General features: G+C 44.0%; 2 protein-coding genes across 4 annotated transcripts in view; one reads left to right on the forward strand and one right to left on the reverse strand.

Annotated features, from left to right (window-relative positions):
* FZD3 (frizzled class receptor 3) overlaps positions 1–9,206 on the reverse strand; it is a 62,006-nt gene extending 52,800 nt beyond the window's left edge. Inside the window, exons 1-2 of the mRNA XM_063330730.1 lie at positions 9,105–9,206; positions 3,506–4,023 (exon numbers count right to left, since the gene is read on the reverse strand). Coding sequence (XP_063186800.1) covers positions 3,506–3,757 — 252 coding nt within the window. The 5' untranslated portion in view covers positions 3,758–4,023; positions 9,105–9,206. The remainder of the gene's footprint in view (positions 1–3,505; positions 4,024–9,104) is intronic.
* Positions 9,207–9,361: 155 nt separating this feature from the next.
* The window catches only part of FBXO16 (F-box protein 16), a 35,832-nt gene continuing 26,095 nt past the window's right edge, over positions 9,362–19,098 (forward strand). The window contains exons 1-3 of one of the 3 annotated variants that reach the window (XM_063330731.1): positions 9,362–9,446; positions 13,953–14,085; positions 16,651–16,802. In XM_063330731.1, coding sequence (XP_063186801.1) covers positions 16,707–16,802 — 96 coding nt within the window. In that variant the 5' untranslated portion in view covers positions 9,362–9,446; positions 13,953–14,085; positions 16,651–16,706. Of the gene's footprint in view, positions 9,447–9,663; positions 9,780–13,952; positions 14,086–16,650; positions 16,803–19,098 lie in introns of those variants that run through there. The other 2 variants (XM_063330732.1, XM_063330733.1) reach the window with 2 other exon arrangements.

The raw sequence follows: 19,098 nt of genomic DNA on the forward strand, positions 1-19,098 counted from the left end.
ATTAAGTTGAGCTTTATACCACAGAGTGCAGAGAAGTAACATTTGCTTCTCAACTGGTTTTCTCTCTCCGTAGCAGAAAGCTATTTTATGAAGATAAGAGCAATTACACCAGTTATTCTGGCTCAGACTGAGAGTCAACATAATTATGGCTCTGCTTCCAACAGTGGCCATAAACACTTTCAGTGAAAGTGGTATTTTTGATAGTTCTCCGAAATCATTGGTTTAACATGCAACAAAAGCCAGACAAATGAACATAATGTTGGCCATTACTAGAAAGCTGTTAGCGGCAAAAAGCGTGATTTTATTCATAAATAAATCTCTAGTGTGCCCACATCTGGAGTGGTGTGCCATTCTCATCTCCACACCTCAGCAAGGACAAGGCTAGAAAAAGGGACAGGGAAAGGTAACTACAATTATTACAGGAACAAAGCAGCTGAATTGCAAGGAGCGAGCCCAAACAGCTGGAACACTTCGGTTTGGAGCAGAAAAGCCTGGGGCACAAAACTGAGGGTTCCAAAATCACAAGTGTAACAGAGGATTTAACTGCAGCACAATATTGCACAATACTGCAATAAAAGGGCATTAAATGAAACTAGCAGGAAACTAGTATAAAACAGGTAAGAGAATAAGTACTTCTTCACGTAGTGTCTAGTGAACTGGTTAACAGTACTGTATTCATAAAATAATTTAGCGCAATTAATTGATAACAGATACATTAAATGATACTAAAGGGAACAGGCAGGGAGGTACCCTTCAACATCCATAATTTGGGGACTGTGGATACTGGGGAAGCAGCAGCCCGCAGACAAGAGGCCAGGCTTGCATCCCTTCCCTAAATAGTATATCCTCCTGCCATTCGCAGATACAGAACACTTGGCAAAAAAGACCATTAGCAGGGTATTTCTTACATTCCCTAAATACTCTCCCAGCCTGCCACAATTTTCTGCCGAAGGGAAGAGACTGAAGTGGGTTTTTTCTACCTAGTCACCCTCATTGGCATTATCTTCCAAGTTCTGGTCCAGTCTCCTCAAATTTTTTGCATCCACAGCACTGTCTAAGAGTTTCACAGCTCTACTGCCAGCTGTTTGAAGAACTGCCTCTTCCTCTTTGTTCTGACTTGGCTTCTAGCAACTTCATTTGATGGAGCTTAGCTCCTGCGCTGGAAGAGACAGTGTACAGTCAATCCCTATAGCCCTGTGCACGTCACTTATGATGGCAGTTGTTCTTGGTGGGTTTGTTGTTGTTGGTTTTTTTCTATTTTAAACATAGGCTAAAGCACCCTGCCATAGTCTAGCACTCCTCATATGGGATACGTTCCATAAGCCTGTGCTCAGTCTGTTCTTCCTCTGGACCTCTATTCAGTTCAAACACATTTTTTGAGATGGCTCGAAATTTCATACAACACTCCAGCTAATTGTGAGCCAGAGGATTATATACCACCACCGTAATCTCTGGTCTTTATTCCTTTCCTAATTATTCCATGTCTGATTTGCCTTTTGGCTTTCTTACTGCTCAGTCAAGCTCTCAGCTGACACTTCAACAGAACAAACCATCATAAATCCAATGAAATAAGCTGACCACCACCACTGATATGAAGAACAGTATCCCCCACAATGCATACATATTTATCACTTTGAATTTCCTCAACAATTTTATGGCTCAATGTATCTCAAACAATATCAAGGTCTTTAAAATTCTTCATTCTGATTTGACCTTAGCTCTAAGTTACTCCCAACAGTATCATAGAATCTTCATGGTTGGAAAGGACCTTTGAGATCATCAAGTCCAACCATACACACACAAAAAAACCCCCAAACCCCTACAGCCTCTGCCACTAGAATAGTGGCAATAGGCTTTCTCATCTTACTGCTAGTCTTCTCTTCTAGATCATTTAAGAAAATAACTGAACTGCAGAGATCCCAAAAGACTTTCACTGATAAACTACTACTCCAAGAGGTGGCCATCTACTTCTGCAACCACCCAACAAAACCAAAAGCCACTATCTCCACACCTCTGCCAGTCAAGTCCCAGGAGTCTTCAATCCAGTTGGTTTCATTGATTCCTTTAATATCCTAAATTCCACCTTTCAAAGATGAAATACACAGTTTGTACACACCTAGTTGTTCACACTGTTATCCTATTAAACTTGCTTACTTGCTTGGGCTTCATTTTTCCTCCTTACAGTTAGATCTTCAAAGGTCCTCAGAACTTACCAGAACCAATTCTAAAATAAAATTCATTCCTGTTGCTATGTATTTAGTATAATTGGAATCCCTGGTGACATCCAAATGAGCCATTGAAATGCAAGTCCATAGTTCTTTCAAACAAAGAAAAATTAATGGAAAGAATCTGTTTTCTTCTTACAGTAAAATGCTTGTCGAGTCTGGTTTACAGCTCTTCCATAGAAAGACTATATAAAGCCTTGGTTTTATATTATTTAAGAAGAACAATTAAATTAAGTTTCTATATTGTTAGGAAGAACGTTCAAAGATGAAAGCATATGATTACTCTTTCTGTTCTCAGTATACCGCACAGCATATCCACCAGCGAGGATTCCCAAGCACTTTAAGAAGTATAAATAAACCTAATCTGCACAAATCTCTCATGAAAATTTGAACAGGCTGACAGCAAGACTTGCCTCATATTCGGAATTTTCATCAATTTTAGTCATATTGCAGAATACCAAGTAAGGAAACTCCTTAGGCAGGGTAGAAGGATAGAGAACAGACTGAAGTGAACTTAAAAGTCTCCTATAAACTAGACTATATATAAAAAGAGACTAAGTGTGTGGCTGAAGCCCCATCAGGACAGTTCTCCAAAAAAAGCTTAAAGAGATATCAGTGGAAATGTGTTGGGGTTTTTTAAAAGGAGAAAATTAGTACACATAAGTCCAAAGAAGGTTTTGGGGATAATGGTAACAGTAATAAGATACTGTTATAACAAAGAAAGCGTGATTCTAAAAGCTTATTTGTCTGCAAGACAACAGACTTTTTGCAGCTGAGAAAAGCAGTAGTAATAAGTGAACAATTTCCATTATTTTCATGGTATGTCGTACTATTCTCATTTTCTTCACACCAAATTTCAGGCGAGTAAGGAAAGGCCAAATATCACAAAGCCACCAAAGAACACAGTCTTCAGAACTAGAAGTTTTTGATTCATTGTTCAGTATGCTATTTTTCTGGCATTTAGTTAAGCGACAGACCACTCAAAATATGCATTCTTGATCTGTCTAAATATTTAAAGTAACAGACTAACATAAAAATACGTCCAGAGTATTTCACACTCAGTTATAGTAAATTAGGCAAATTTTGTAGTCATAGAATATTTTAGTATATATTACAATACATCTTATGCAAGTGGTATTTGGTTTTATATTTAAATTATTAATTATCTTCATTTTTTTTCATTTTTATTTCTAATATAAATATCTTCCCAGATTCTGTTACCACTTATTTGTCAACTAAAGGCCAAGAACATATATACTGCTGAAAAAAAATAGCCTTACCTCCATTGCTAATGCTGCGGTTTGCTGGTCGTAATGATTCAGAAGATTAGGCATAAAGGTAGTATTGTAAGGCAGATCCTGGCACATCCGCAAGATGATGGGCTCACAAGAAAATAAACTGTGCCCTCTTGTGTGCCCCACCAAAACATCCAAAAGCCAAAGGTACCAGAACATCCAGCTAACAGCCATCCTTCCACAATGGGAATGGGGCCAGGTTTTGAGCCCAGTCAGAAAGCCCTTTGAACTCCTCATGCACCTTCAGATTTCACTTCAGTGGCGATATTTTCAGTCCTTGTTTAAGATTCTTCAAAATTGGAATACTCTTTGTATACGACATTCTTAGCTCAGTCCAGAAGGTGATGTATTCGAGACCGACGTGTGAGAAATCTTGCCTTTTCTTTTCTCAGTATTATATAGCATGTATTACATTAAGGTATTAAAATGTTTAACCGCATTCCCACACAATTGACCCCATCGTGACAGAACAGCAGTCGAGTTACGTTCTTTTGTTAGGTAACCTAGAATAAAAAACACAACAAATAAAACACAGTCAAAATCATTGTAATTGATTTTAGCTCTAAATAGCCTGGCATACAAATTGCTTCAAGTTCTCATGTGCAAGACTAGAGGGTCCCTTGGTAAATTTTAATCCAGACTATTTCTGATGGAAAAAAAGCCAGTATGCTGTAAAACTACCCAAAAAGGATGGGGAAAAGGGGGAATGTATTTACTATGAAGAAAATATTTTTAGAAAACCCCACACTTTTAATTTAGCCAGGCAAGCATTACTATTGTTGACCACACTGAAAGCAAGCTATTTATGACTCAGCATCTCCGCTGGTACATTCACATCGATAGCATCTCTTTAGTTGCACGGCCTCATTACTTCTGCTGAATAATTATAAAACAAAAACAAAACAGTCACCACCACCAATACACAAGTCCCAACTTGCAGGACTGAAGACTACAGTTCTGCCCAACAAGCTACAGTCATGGTTTGGCTACCTGTGTACAAATATGTAATTTTAGTCCAGTTGTAAACAGCTTTTTTGTTGTCTCTAATGCATTTTCCTTGAACACATCTCACATCTTGCTTTCCAGAAGCTGTCACAGCAGCTAAGGATAAGCCAGAACACAGCGTTCTTTGACCACCCCTTTCTCCACACACTCTCGAAGATGGAAATTGCAAAGGTAGCTACATATGGTTGCTCTGCCAGTTCCACCCTACCTATAGAGCCAATTTAAACAGCAGTCATTCCTCAGGGTTGGATCTGCATTTTCTCAGCACTAAGGGGCTGGAGTCAAACAAGCAGAACGGGGACTCAGCATCTTGTACTCATCGACTGGAGAAACAAACTCTGAAATTGGAGGCTAAAGCAGGGGGAAAAATTGACAGAGCCGTAAGAGTACAAAGAGGCCCTTCTCTTATAACAATTTTGTCTTGCAGCAATGCAATTTGCAAAATTCAGTCTCTAACCAACTGTTTTAAAAAATATGGTTAAAAAAGGCTAACAGAAATTTATAAATTCTGTTTGAACTAGAAAACCCTAAGTACTCCATCGATATTTCCAAGAGTAGGCAATCACAAATTTGAACAGACTTCCAATCTTGAGAGAGTAATGTTTTTCCTTAGATATTCAGGAAGGGAAATAAATTCTACATGTCAGAGAGGGAAAAAGTGTTTCCTTCCTCCCTAATGCAAACTTAGTGAGAGATATGAAAGAGTTAATTACCAGACTTCTGCTAGTATCATCCAATCAAAAAAGTTAAGTGTGCACACTTTTGTTTACATAGGCCCATCTTATGGTCAGAAAAATTAAATACCATATACCTCTTTAAACCCTGATATACTTTGTGGGTTGGACTAGATAATCTTGAGAGGTTCCTTCCAACCTAAACAATTCTGTGCTTCTGTTCAAGATCATGTGCGGCAATGTTTTTGGCTGTAGCTGTTCAAGACAGGCTGGTAAAAACAAACATGCAAATAGGAAAAAGACCAAGATGCTAAACATAACCATATTAAATTAAGTTCATTGACAACTTGCTTTCACAAGCTGCTGCCTCTCACAGCTATTGACGGGGAACCCATGTTTGAAGCAGCATTGAAGTATATAAAGAAAGGAACACAAATAGTAAAACTGTTCCAAATCTAGAAAAATAAAACATGACATAGAAAGGCAGAAAAGGGAATAATCTACACCTTAAGTGAGGTCGTAGAACCAAACAACACAGCTCAAATCAGTGTCTTGCTTATATTCTGAAACAAGCAAGTGTTGCTGTGAAGAGCAGTACACACTCTGAATTTAAATGATAAAAATTAGCCACAATGTTTGAGACATGCTACATCTAACCACACCTGATTTCAGTCCAATTTCAAGTTCACATTGCCTTGAAAAGTTATGTCCTTCTCATCTAAGGAAGCCATTTCTCAGACTTATTTTTCAAGAACTTGGTGCCTCTTTCAAAACATAACAAAATACCCAAAGACCTGAACTATCCCATCTTCCAGGCCAGCATTACTTAACTCTAAAGGTTTCTGTATATTCTCACATCCTGACCAGAAAATTTCAAGTTACATACAAAGTCAATTCCTACTTAGTTTTGTACAAGATGCCTAATCCTCTTTAAATCTAGCCTTTTGATTTTGACGTTTTACTAATAGCTTCCTAAACTCAGGAAAAGAAGCCTTTCCAGTTCATTGTCATCTCCAAAACACTGGCTTCAAGCAATGTTTTTTCTTTTTCCCCAAACACTTTGGCCACCAACTCCAAGAGACTTTATTCAACAACTTCAACAAAGTCAACTTGTAGAGTGGATTGGCGATTGACTTTTTAGCATGCTTTCTATAATTCAGGTGCCATTCCAGCAGTGATCTCTAGATAATGCTTCATATGAGAGGTTCAGAAGCAACATGATTCTATAAGATGAACTGTACTCACACCAAGTATTGTGTTAAAGTTGGAAGCACAAACATTGGGCAAATCCAGGTCAGGATCTAGAGTCTTTGGAAAAACTCCAAGAACACTTCACAAAAATCATCATATTAATGACATTCAAAGTAGAGACTCCAAAAAAATCCACCCATCCTCTGACTTCTTCACAACCTCAAACTGAAAAAAACATGCAAAAACCCAGACTCAATAAGCTGTGAAAAGTTCTAACTCTGCAAAAAGCAGAAAAAACATTCATCATGTCTTGTTGGGACTTTTCCATTTTAAGCTTGAGATCTTATTACCATATAGTATCATAAAGGAGATGAAGAATATATTTACTAGAGCCAGAAAAGAATGTCAAATTATATAGCCTAGTCATACAGTGCCCTTTCATCAAAAAAAAAAAAACCAAAACAAACCCAAACTAGGTGAAATGAAGAAAAAAGACAACTACATCATTGCGAAACGACAGGAAAGTTTTGCAAACGAGCATATAGATAACCTATTAATTGGTGTAGACAGACGAATGCTGTAATAAGCAATCTTCAGTGTCAAGATAGTTTCTTACCACAGATCCAGTTCTGTATACTCTTTGTTAAGCTTCTACATATGAAATGTTGTGGTTATTTTTATATGTATATGAAAACAAAACAAAACACTTTCGATGACACTGGGGATAAAAGAGGAGGAGGGGATACCTACCCATCTACCCCAAGGCACTGCAAAAAACTGTGGGCAAAAGGGGTAGGAAACAGCTATTTTGTTAGGTGGTTATGGATTTATACATTATTTATAATTGTAAGAAGTTCATCCAATTCCTGCTGTAAAGGATAAATTAAGACACGCATAGATGACTATTATAAAGAGTAAAAAACGCAAAATGAAAGGGATGACTCCCACAAGTGAAATTTTTTTTTCAAATAAATGTTAAAGTTACTAAGGGGGCAATGAAAAAAAAGTCATCAGACTTTGGAAAGAAAGCATGTAGGTGGATTAATTCATGGTTATCTGTCCCAGAGAAATGAGGTGATAAAACAAACCAGACTCCTCCTCTACAAGTGAGAAGACAAGAGGAGAATGTCACCTTAGTCATTCCCCACCCAATTCTGATCACGGAGAAAGGAAAGGAACTCATTCATTGCATACATGCACTGGCAGCGTTTCCCCAACCCATTCCCACCCACATGAAGGCACAAAAGGAGAATACATTATTCTCCCAACTCCATTTTAATTAATCAGTGGGAAAGAAACTCCAGTGCTGTACTCCCCTGTTTCAGTTCTGTTGTGTATTAAGGGAGAACCACACTATAATCCCCCACATCCTCTATTTCAATTAGGAGACCATGGAGTAAAGAGGGCAAATGCTACAGTCTCCCACTCTTCCATGCTCCTCCTCACTATACTACAGGGCAGAATGAAGACGCTGAGTATCTCTTCGTCTCCTTTCCTTCCACACGGTGACACCACGACAGTCCCTGCTATGCTCCGCGCAGGGAGGATGGAAAGGCAGAAACACCTTCTGGTGAGATTCTCTATGTGTACGGAGGGACAGGTCTAGCATTTCCCTCCATTTGAGTTCATATTTCATGGCAAGCTAAAGGAACTGGAGAGGGAGCTAGCTATGATCCCTTAGACTGGGAGAGGAGGTAGGGTGCAAGCTGAACTAGCATCCCCTTCCCCTTGAATCCTCACTGTGTTTTAAGGGCAAAAGGAACAAGCGCACACACGGGACTAGCATCCTCTTGGCTTCCTGCCGCGTTGCAAAGGAAAAGGATGGATATAAGTACATAAGACTAGCATCCCTTCCTCCTGGGTCTCTGCATCCATTGGAAAAGGAGAGTGTGTGGGGATAGAGCTGGCATCCCCTTGGGTCCCTGCTGCCCTGCAAAGGGAAAAGGGCAAGGGAGGCATGTGTGGGACTGGCGTCCCTTTCCTCCTGGGTCACTGCTACCGCACTGCAAGGAGAAAGGAGGGAAGCATGGGACTAACAACCTCTTGGGTGCCCAATGCACTGCAGGAGAAAAGGTGGGCGTCTGTGAAGGGGGGGCGATGGCACCCCCTCCTCCCCGGGTCCCCACTGCACTGCTGGGGGAAAGGGGGACAGTGGGTCCCCTTTCCTTTTGGGCCCCCACACAGCAAGGAGGAAAGAGGGGGAGGGCGCACATGGACCAACATCCCTCTCCGCCGGAGGAGAAGGCGGGGAGAGTACCCGGGACTCGCACCCCCCTCCCCTTGGGTCCCTAATGGCAAGGGATGGGAATCGCATGGGGATGAGCATCATCCCCTTCTGCTGGCTCCCACTGGGAGGGACGGGGGGCAGCGGGAACGGCCGGCACCAGCATCTCCCGGCCCCGAGGCGCTGCTGAGGGAGAGGGAGTGGATCCGGCACCTCCATTTCGTTCAGCGGAGGACAGGACGAGCATCCCCTCTCCTCCTGTCGCCCTCCGCATCGGAGCGGGAGACTTAACCCTCCGCCCCGCTCGCTCCCCGCCCAGAGGACGCTTCATGGCCGCCCCCCACAGCGCCGTCTCCGGGAGCGGGTGTCTCTGCCCTTGGCGAGTGAAGCGGCCGCTGCGGGGCTGAAAGAACGACATCCCTGAGGGAAAACCCCTGCCCGTCTTCACACCCCGCCTCACTCCCCAGGGCCCGGGTCCCCCCACCGTTACCTCAGCGCGGGGTCCCGCCGTTCCAACCCGGCTCCCTCCCTCAGGTGGCGGCGGAGGCAGCGGCCGCGCCTCCTCCTCCCGCCGCAGCGCCCGCCCCGCCCCCTCCGCGCCGTCACGCCCTGCCGCGCCCCGCCCCTCGCCCAGCCGGCGCCAACGAGCCAATCAGGACGCGCCCAGCAGGTTGCTAGGTAGAGCGGAACCGCCGTCTCCCCCCAGCGCTGGGGGGATCTGATTGGCTGGCGGCCTCCCCGGGGGGCCGCGGGAAGCGGTTGCCATAGCGACGGGAAGCGACCTTGCGGGAGGAGGAGGCCGCGCCGCCCGCGGGCGGGGAGGAGGAGGAAGGTGAGGGGCGGCCCGGCCCGGCGCTGGGGGTGAGGGGACACGGCGTCCGAGGGGACACGGGGGTGGACGGATCCCCTGGGCACACGGGGTGGGGGCGTGGGGAGGGGGGACAACTGCAGTGGGGGCAAATGCTGTGGCCTTAAATGCATCACATTTAGTCCAATGGTGGTTTTCTTTTTGATCTGAGGTCTCGCTAGCACCTTGGATTCTTTTTGGCGTCCGGGCAGGCCAGCCGGTGACTGCTCTTGTCTCGGTGATCTGCGGTCTCTGAGGGTTGTCACCTCCTTATCTTCTGCTTTACGCTCCTTGTGCACCTGCGCTCGCTGGCAGAAGGTGGGGAACTGAAAAGTCCCAGGCCTAGGGAAAAACCCTACCAAAACATCAGTGTGTTATCAACATTTACCTCATACTAAAAGACCAAATACAGCACTGTACCAGCTGCTACGAAAATTAATAGGAAAATTAACTCTATTGTGGCCTAAAGGCTTCGGCAAACCTAGCTACTCATGCTAAGTTAGGCAAACAGCATGAATCACACCGAATTATAACCCTAAGTAATTTATTCTAATTAAAACTTACTTATTTGAGCTATACAACTCAACGGTGGGACACTGGGGAGAACAAACGCAGTGTGGCATGGGGAGGGGGATACAAACGCAGTGGGACAGAGAGGGACAGTGGAAAGAGAAGGGAGTACAACCTCCATAGGGCACGTGGAAGGGGTAACGGATTCAATGGGATGCAGGGAGGGGGTCTGATGGGAAGATGGAAGACCCCAGCGTGCTCATGCTGTGAGGAGAGAGGGTCTCTGATGCACCCAGTGGAGAAAGTATGAAAGCTACGGTGGGGGACACTGAGGCACAAAGAGCCTGGGGTCTGCCCATCTGCCAGCACTGCCAGCGGGGATTGGTGTTGCTTTTGGGTCCCAGGAGAGATTTCAGTGCGTGAGTGTACTTAGAACTATAAATGCTCAAAGGGACAGGGCATAAAGACATCATGCAAAGAGGATAAATGTGTGGGAGAAGCACTAATATATATTGACACAGGTACTGAGCAGCTGGGGTTTGCTAGTGGCTTTTAGAGTGGGGCAGGGAAAGCTGTCAGGGCATCACAGGAGATGGAGATGCTGGGCAGTGTAACTGTATGTGCTGTAGGACTAGGGAGGTTCTGGTGGACTTTGAGGTAAGAGCATCATAGGTCATCCAACTGCATAACAGGAATATAAAGCCAGCAAAGTTTGGGGTAGAAAGGGAAATGCTTTATTCTCTAGGGATAAAAGGGACCTTGCTGTTGTCTTATTTAGGGGAGAAAAGGTGTTCAGGATCAATACTGATCAGTTCCCCTGGGTGTAATGTCACTGGGACTATGCAGTGCTGTGACAGCTCCTGGGAGGATGTTGGCCCTGCAGGACACAAGGAGACTGATGGGGAGCAGGAGAGGGAGTTAGAGGTTCTGGGCTTTGAGCAGATCCTGGAGAACATCTGTAATGTGGACACAGAGGAGAGCAGTCAGGTATTGATACCACTAGGGAGGGGAGACGGCTGGGTTTATTGGAGACCAAAGAGGGTACTAGTCCTTCAGAGCTGAGTGGTGCTGTGGGGTAAAGGGGATGGGATAGGATAGGATAGGATAGGATAGGATAGGATATTTCAGTTGGAAGGGACCTACAACAATCATCTCGTCCTACCAGCTGACCACTTCAGGGCTGACCAAAAGTTAAAGCATATTATTAAGGTCATTGCCTTTTAAACACTGACAGGCTTGGGGCATTGACCACCGCTCTAGGAAGCCTGTTCCAGTGTTTGACCACCCTCTTGCTAAAGAAATGCTTTGTAATATCTAGTATGAACCTTCCCTGATGCAACTTTGAGCCATGGTTATGAAGAGAATGAGTATGGAAGTTAGAGCAGCACAGCAAAGGCATTGGTAGAGAGCAATGGTATGGAGGAGCACGAGGGATTTGGGGTCTGTCATTGGAGAATATCGCCTCTGAGATTGGTATATGGAGGTACTGATGCCTTGGTGGGCAACATGGAGCAGTGAGGAATGCAGAGTTATTTATTCACTGCCTGGCATAAAGGCGATCATAGGGGTACTCAGACCTTGGGTTCTTCTGCAGAGGGATGCACAACAGGTTGCCCAGAGAAGCTGTGGCTGCCCCATCCCTGGAGGGGTTCCAGGCCAGGTTGGACGGGGCTTGGAGCAACCTGGTCTAGTAGGAGGTGTCCCTGCCCAGGGCAGGGGGGTTGGAACTAGAAGGATGTGGACCTGTTGGAGCGCATCCAGAGCAGAGCCACAAAGATGGTTTGAGGGCTGGAGCCCCTCTGCTGTGAGGACAGGCTGAGAGAGTTGGGGGTGTTCAGCCTGGAGAAGAGAAGGCTCGGGGGAGACCTTATAGTGGCCTTCCAGTATCTAAAGGGGGCCTACAAGAAAGGCTGGAGAGGGACTTCTTACAAGGGCATGTAGCGATAGGTCAAGGGGTAATGGATTCACACTGAAAGAGGGGAGATTTAGATGGGATATTGTGAAGAAATTCTTCAGTGTGAGGGTGGTGAGCCCCTGGCCCAGGTTGCCCAGAGAAGCTGTGGCTGCCCCATCCCTGGAGGGGTTCAAGGCCAGGTTGGCCGGGGCTTGGAGCAACCTGGGCTGGTGGGAGGTGTCCCTGCCCAGGGCAGGGGGCTGGAACTAGGTGAGCTTTAAGGTCCCTTCCAACCTAAACTATTCTATGACTCTGTGATTCAATGATTCTATGATTCTTCTGTAGAGCACACCCTGGCAGGGGTAAGTGTGGCTCGTGCAGTGCAGGGTGCACAGAGGTGATGGTGCTGGGGAGAGGAAGAAATATCAGTGGCACAAGGTGCTGCAGGTGTCCAGGTTTATCAGTACTGTGGTGATGCCATGCCCTGGGGTTTGTTGATGCCGTAGCATTGGTACCACAGAGATCCGTGAAGCCAGCTGGGCAAACATCAGTGCCTTGGTCACAGAGCCTTCCACGGGACCGGGGACGGCTGTGAGAAGACTGATGTGGTAGTGGGCAACACTGGTGATATCATGCCATCAGGGCAGACGTGGTAACTGAGGACAGGGCGTCACTGTGCAAAGTGCAGGTGATGAATGGGGAAGGCCTGGGTGATACCAGTGTTCTGCAGCTTGTGCGTTAAGGGCTAGCTAGTGGGAAAGGAGGAGGACAGTATTGGCCTCCTTGTTGTAAATCATTGCAAATGTGCACTTAGCCTCCTGCCCTTCTCCTCTTGCCATCTTTCTGGCTGTCCTCCTACATATGAGGATCTGTTTCACATTATCTTTTCCCCCCAGAGCTATCCTCTTGAATTTTTCCATTTTGAATGCCCTATTTTGGCCTACATTCTAGAGTGTTTTTCTCCTACTGCTGTTTGAAGCATTTCTTCCGTGGCATCAATCATCACACTGTCTATTGTCGATATAATAATTTACAATAAAAATTACTTTCCTGTCCGAGCTTGAGATTGATTCAGTTAAATTCTGTTTATTTGCAACTGAACTCCTCGACTCTGCCGTTGTCGTCACATGGGTTAATGTGATTAGGCTCTCTCTGCAAAAATGCATCCTTAAACCTCTGAGTGCACCAGGCTCTGTTGAACCACAAGGGCTTACTTCTATAGAGATGTGGTCAAAAACATTAATAAAGCGGGTCTACTTTTGAAGGATTTGTTTTGAGTATGGTTCGCACAAACCTCTGGAATGCCATTCCAGAGGGTTAAGCAGAGATTAACCCAGCTAAAGGAAATGATTCCAATGCCCTTAGTTAATATGATATGATCGTTATGTATTGTTAATCTCTCTTAAATGCAATCACATTTTTTTAAACCCAGGGCTTGACCCAACTTGTACTGAAATCAGTGAAAGTATTTCCATTGGCTTCAGGAAGATTTCAATTGGTCTAGAAATTGTCTTGCTGTTAGACAATGCCATTCATCTTCCTTGCCCTGTGAAATTAATGTATGTCTTCTTCAAACATCTCAAAAAGCATAAATCTCTTGGATCCCCACTCAGTATATCCTTTCGTTCAAACTGTGAACCATTCCTAGGTCTGGCTGTATTAACCCAGACAGTTTTGCTCTTTTTTAACATTTCTGCTCTGCCAGGCTCGCCTGCTCTCTGCAAACTGCGTAAGATAACTGCTTTGAAACAGCTGGAGATCTCTGACCAACTTGGTGTGAAGTTAATCAAACACGACCAGCTTGAAAACACTGGATATACCCATAAAACTTGGTCTTTCCCCAGACTTTCCCCCAAATCTCTTTTGCACTGATATTTATTATGCTCCTACATTGCCTTTTTATTTTTCCTAGGAGAAGGATATTAAATATTTTTTTAGCATCATGTGTCAGTAGCTTTTCCTCTCTGAGTAGTGAACCAGCATTTTCCTTATATATATTTAAAGCTTGATTTCTTATTAGCCTCATCTCACATCTCTTGCTAGTTGAATGTTTTCAGATCAGCTGAGCTTGATGAATTTCGTTGCAGGATACGTGAAGAAGAAGCTGGAGCAATCTCTGGAATGTTATTTTGGGCAACCAAGGGAAACACGTGCTCTGAAGTGACACTGCACAGTCCTGACTTCACCGAAGAATTCATCCTGTAAATGCACGTTGCTGAGGTTGGAAATGGGGTTGCCTCCCTCCCCTCATCGCGATTCTGAGTGGAGCTGGGGAGATGAGGAGCAGCAGGGAGGGTGGTTGTGTGACTATGCTAGCAAAGGGGCAGCCAGGGAGGGATGGCAACCTGGCACACCACATACAAAGTTAAAAAGTTTGGCCACGCTCACCTTTTTGCTTGATGGTACCTGCCTTTGCAGCCCTGTTTACACATCAAGTGCATTAAACATCAAGTGCAATTCAGGCAGTTTATAGAATCATAGAATTGCCTGGGTTGGAAGGGACCTTTGGATCGTCTAGTCCGACCTTCAACCTAACTCTGACAAAAACCATCACTAAAGCATATCTCAAAGCACTATGTCTACCTGTCTTTTAAATGCCTCCAGGGATCGTGCCTCAGCCACTTCCCTGGGCAGCCTCTTCCAATGCTTAATAATCCTTTCAGTGTAAAAATTTTTCCAAATATCCAGTCTAAACCTCCCCTGGCACAGTTTGGGGCCGTTTCCTCTTGTCCCATCGCCTGTTCCTTGGGAGAAGAGCCCGACCCCCCCTGGCTACACCCTCTTTCAGGGAGTTGTAGAGAGCGAGAAGGTCTCCCCTCAGCCTCCTTTTCTCTAGGCTAAACAATCATATGACTTCTGCTGTGAGCCACATTTTTGGCACAGAAGGAGCACAAGAGGGTCCAGAGGCACGTTTATCTCTTTGGGATACGAGTTGTTAACATGCCAGCTCGCAGAGGTGCTTTATGAACGCAGCTTCTCCAGCCCCAAGAAAGCAGTGTCTGCGTAGGGAAACTGGAACATGAATCCAGGGCTGGGAGTGTGCTCCAGTGACAACTGATGTTTTTGTGACTAATGAGAAGGTTGTCCCTGAAAAACAGGACATGGTTGCCTGAACCTGTTTTTTTGGCATTGGAGAGGTTTCTCTAGCTTGTAATGTTGTATTTCTGCGCATTGGAAAGGGCAGGGGCCTTGCATAAAAACAAAACAAAACAAAACAACCCGGTAAGTGATGCCATCGTAATGCATATCCCAAATGCACCTACTCAGTTGCACAAGAAGCCTCTAACATTGGCCAACTACAGAATGTGAGGCTTTGAAACCTTACGAATTCTTTTCGGTTTCAGTGGCTTCTCTTTGGGAAGTTGAAACTTCAGTGTGCAGATAATAAATTATTTAAGGATCTCTAGCCAAAAAAAAAGAAGAGAGAAATAACTCAGACTCTTGTAAGGAACTTATTTCCTAACCACAGACCATCACCAGATGCAGAGAGCAAGATATAACCAATTTTTCATTTTTTTCTTTATACTTCTTTGATTCCATAATAACTTAGGGAAGAAAGGAAGGAAAAACTAATCAAAAGAGTTGATGTGCCCAGACAGATCCTGCAGTGGGTTTTGAAGGTTAATCTTCCACTGATATAAACAGGAATTTTGTCTGGGGGAGGAATGGGGGAATGGGCTTTCATGAAGATGTGTCTTGGGAGCCTCAGAGCTGTATTAGCTAGAAAGGTCCATTTGCTGGCTGGTCTTGAGGTGCTTGCGTTCAGGGTAGGCTGGCAACACAATACTGGCGTTACTTAATGGAGTTGCCTTTTCTTTTGTTCCAAAAGTCCTATTATTCACCTTGCCACCATGAAGCTTTAAAGCCAGCTGTAGTGTTCACAGAAAAATTGCCTAATAACTATGTGCAGGGAACGGAGATATTTTTTAATGTGGTAAAGAAATGACTTGGTTTTCAGGCTGCTGCAGCTTAAGCCTCCAGTCTGGAAACTGGATGCCTGAGGTGAGCAATGGCATTATCCTGCTGAATCCAGCTGCAGGATAGAAAATGAAGGAAAAAAGGCCTTTGCTATGTTTGGGCAAAAATTCATGAAGAAATGGCTTTGTCTGAATGTGGTCCTGTTATTTGGTGTCACAAAAGGGAAAGTAAAATTTTGTGAAATGTCCTATTTACTTCACACAAGATTTTTTTGTTTAAAAGAGCAGCACAGTCAGTCCAGACCATCAAAACCAATCTACCTGAACACAGGACCCTGAGAGATTTCAGTCAATTCTGAACCATTCTGGATTTCATTCTTTCAGTTAAGTGCTTCAGAAACAAACTGGCCCTTTGAGACTTGGCATTATATGCCCATCAAAATCGATAAAAACCTAGCTAGTGTCACTTAAGCTGATGCACAAGTTATCTGTAATTTTCAGTGCCAACAACTGGAAAGAGAAATTCTGTATACTTTCTAGCTTGCTGCAAATATCCTCTTGTGGTCATTGATGCAGCAAAAATCAAAGGCATATGCAACAAGAATTGTGATGGGGAAGACTTGCTTAATTCTTAAGTATTTATACCACATTAGTGCACCAAGGCTCCACCAGAAAATCTGGCCTTTACTGTCACCGTTACTGTGGGTACACAAAATAAAAGCTTTTACCCTAACTGACTTTCAAGTAATTTTACTTGTATCATTGCTGTGCTATGAAATCATTGGATTCCTTCTTAAAATTATTTGCTTTTCACTAACATAGTGTGATGGAGTAGCACAGAGATAATGTTGGTCTTTGTTCTGTTCAGTTGCTGTACCCATTGGTGCAGACAAGACATCAGAGGACCCACTATCTCCCGTATCTATGGCATTTGCACCTCCTAGAAACTTGGATGGCCTCAAGCTACAGACCAAGATGAGCACATGGACTCCGCTGAACAATCAACTCATGAATGACAAGGCAAGTTCCGTGCAGATGGGTCAGATTCATAGAATCACAGAATCGCTGAGGTTGGAAGGGACTTCTGGAGAACATCTAGTCCAGTCCCTCAAGGCAAGTCAGATAGAGCATTTGCTTAGGGTGTTGTCCAGTCGGGTTTTGAATATTCACAAATCTGAAGACAAATTCCCAGGTTCACTTCACAAATTCTCAAGTCCTAGAAAAATTTAACTGATGTTTTTGCTTGTATAGGTCATGAGTGATGGAATAAGAATGTAAAGATTTTGTAAAAACTGAAAAACTGAAAGTTCTAATATACATCGTTTGAAGTGTACAAGTATTTACTTCAAACATTATTACTTTACCAAATCAGTTGCTTTTAAACAACACAAAAAAGTTTATTAAATTATTGGTGGAAGTTACCAAATTATTGTTTTTTCTGCTCCAGAAGACTTTAGTTTAACTCCAGAGCAAACTGAATGTCAGCGTAGGTTTCCAAGTGGCCTACGTGCTCCATCTTAGCTCGCAGGAGAGACCTTAGTACCCATGCTCTGGCTTCTCTGCTGAGGCCGGCAGTGCTGAAGCTAGCTTGATATTTTGGAAACTGAAGTGATGCACTCAATTTATAAATAAGAAGATGCATTTCCTAGCCTCCCACTCTGTATACTATATCGGGGATCTGCTAACGTAACTGAGGGGGTTTTGGCTCAGGTATCACCAGGACCATATTCCTCCCTCAGAATTCAGTTTAAATTTCTGTTGATGATTCATAGAATTTAATCCAGCATGGGCCATTACATCATGTAGTCTGGCTTCCTGGATTTCTTGAGCCCTCTTGTTTCTCACAGTTCTCCCAGTCTTGATCTCAGTAACTAGAATTTGGCTAAAATATATCTTCTACGAAGGAATGTAGACTTCATTTGGGTTATCAAGAAATGAAAATTTCATCACTTCCCTAATAATTTTCTCATGATTAATCCCCTATACCATGAAAAGATGAAACCTTGTCTCCTGTCTGAATACCTCTAGCATTACCTTCCATCATTTAAATCTTCCCCTGCTAGCTTATTAAACTCTTCTGTAACCAGTATTTTTTCCTTGTGGAAGGACTTTTACCCTACTTCAAGCCAACACTTGAACTTTTTTTGATAAACTAAACAGATTGAGCTCTTTGAAGTCCTTTCAATCTGGCATATTCTCCAGCCTTTGAATCATTTTAATGTCTGTTTCTTACACTCTTTAAAACATATTTTTACAGATGCACATCACTGTGCAATAAAGTATGATCTAACTAGAAATAAGTACGTGGGTAAAACCACCCTTCCCCACCTTCTTACTCCTCTGCTCCTTGGGCAGTCTGATGTTGCATTGGGCTGCAGCAAAACCTTTAGGAACTCGTATAGGATTCTTCTATACTCCAACGCTTAATGATGTTCCAGGTAAGAAAGAACTTACCATAATCTCCCAGACCTGTGCTCAGTGACGTACTTGTTAGTAGAAGAGGCCATGAGGGGCAGGGGTGGTGGGAATTCATAGCTGATCCAAGGCAGAAGTGTTTAAGCTCCATCTAAACCATTGTTAGGAGCAGACCCAAGGACAGTTAGTAACATAAATTTGCTACCTGTCTAATTTTGGGTGATCCTGGGGGTACTCCATTAGTAGTTCCTGTAGAGTTCCCTGGATTTTCAAACATGCTGGAGAGTACACTTGTCTGCATTGTTCGAAGGTCCCAGCTCTCTCCTACCTATTGTACATCCTGTGTCCTGCTGCCTCCATCTGTGGTTTTCTGCCTTTACAGCAGCTGTTAGAGCAGAAAAGAGTGTCCAGCGTGTTACTACTGGAACGTGGGCAGTCATGATCGCTTCAGAGCCAGGATCATCATCAGGGACAGACCAAAGTCAAGAAATCAGAATTGGGAAACCTTGAATTATGCAGCATTCATGGTCAGAAAACCAGAGGTGGAGTCTTAGCTATGGCAAGATTGTGCTACAGCTGAGGATGGAGCAAAGGTAGGAGATAGACCAGCTTGCTCACCCGCAGCAAAACCAAACAGACTTCAGTGTCAGTCCTGCTGACTAAGGAAGGACTGGAAGTCAGGAGATGGTTTGCCTTCTGCTGTACAGTGACTCAGTCGTGGGGTAGAAGAGCCCCCGGTGGCATTTGCAGGAGGGGTTGAAGGACTTGGCCAAGCAGCCTTGAACTTGAGGTTGTTTAAAACTACCTGAAGACGTGGATGTGAGATGGCAGGTCTCAAGAGCAACCTAGGCTTCAGGCTGCGTCCAAAGCCAGCCAGCTTAGGTACAACTCCAAGGCCTTG

The sequence above is a fragment of the Chroicocephalus ridibundus genome, chromosome 3, assembly GCF_963924245.1.
Source record: "Chroicocephalus ridibundus chromosome 3, bChrRid1.1, whole genome shotgun sequence".
In the NCBI taxonomy this organism is placed as follows: Eukaryota; Metazoa; Chordata; class Aves; order Charadriiformes; family Laridae; genus Chroicocephalus; species Chroicocephalus ridibundus.